Source organism: Opisthorchis viverrini (genome assembly GCF_000715545.1).
Source record: "Opisthorchis viverrini unplaced genomic scaffold opera_v5_305, whole genome shotgun sequence".
Lineage (NCBI taxonomy): Eukaryota > Metazoa > Platyhelminthes > Trematoda > Opisthorchiida > Opisthorchiidae > Opisthorchis > Opisthorchis viverrini.
In genome coordinates, this window is record NW_008751956.1 from 211,776 (window position 1) to 212,469 (window position 694).

Here is a 694-nt window from a genome sequence, read left to right on the forward strand (position 1 = left end):
GTGCGTTGGTGGAGCAGTGGTTGCACGCTCGCCTCGCATGTCACATGTCTGGGGTTCAAATCCTGGCACGGCCATTGGATATGCACTGCTGTTGAGCTCTAATAAGAGCGAAACTCGAGTCCAGTGCTTCCCTTTGGTGTGGACTCATCGGAATAATTACGCCAGAACAGGAACACGGCCGCCGTTCAAACGAGAGTGGTCTGGCTATGAACAAAATATCTACCCCGAAAAACCTCAAAACTATGCTCATTCTCTTGCTGCTGTTCAGCAGAGCATATTGGATGCATGGCAAGGTAAAAGAACGAAGGAACAAAGGCCACCCTGGCTGTATTCTGGGACTAGGAAGATGATAACAATCTCAGTCTTGTGGCCTCTAACAGATGCGACGCAGAGCATGACACCAAGCCAAAACCCCATATTGCTTGCAAGGCGCGTTCCAATCCATCCACCCAACACCCACACAACGCACGATCGCACTGCCTGAGGCTGTCACCCTACGACATCGCGTTCCCATTCTCTGCCGGTATAAACGCTCTGTTTTTGTGTCGGACTTGCTATGGTAAAAACTCACCCTTCTCCACACACACCCTGCACTGAACACACAAACGTTGCAATGCCTAAACTGAGTAACTCAGGTCACCCAAATGATATCTCCAAAGAGTTGTTCCCTTACGGGTGAAAGGAAGGGGGCCTT

At 50.3% G+C, this 694-nt stretch overlaps 1 protein-coding gene across 1 annotated transcript in view; it reads left to right on the forward strand.

Moving 5' to 3' along the window:
- Positions 1 to 484, forward strand: part of T265_14939 (hypothetical protein) — a gene marked incomplete at both ends in the record, with an annotated part of 7,429 nt that extends 6,945 nt beyond the window's left edge. The window contains one exon of the mRNA XM_009175873.1: positions 18 to 484. Within this exon, the coding sequence (XP_009174137.1) occupies positions 18 to 484 (467 nt within the window). The remainder of the gene's footprint in view (positions 1 to 17) is intronic.
- Positions 485 to 694: the final 210 nt, after the last annotated feature.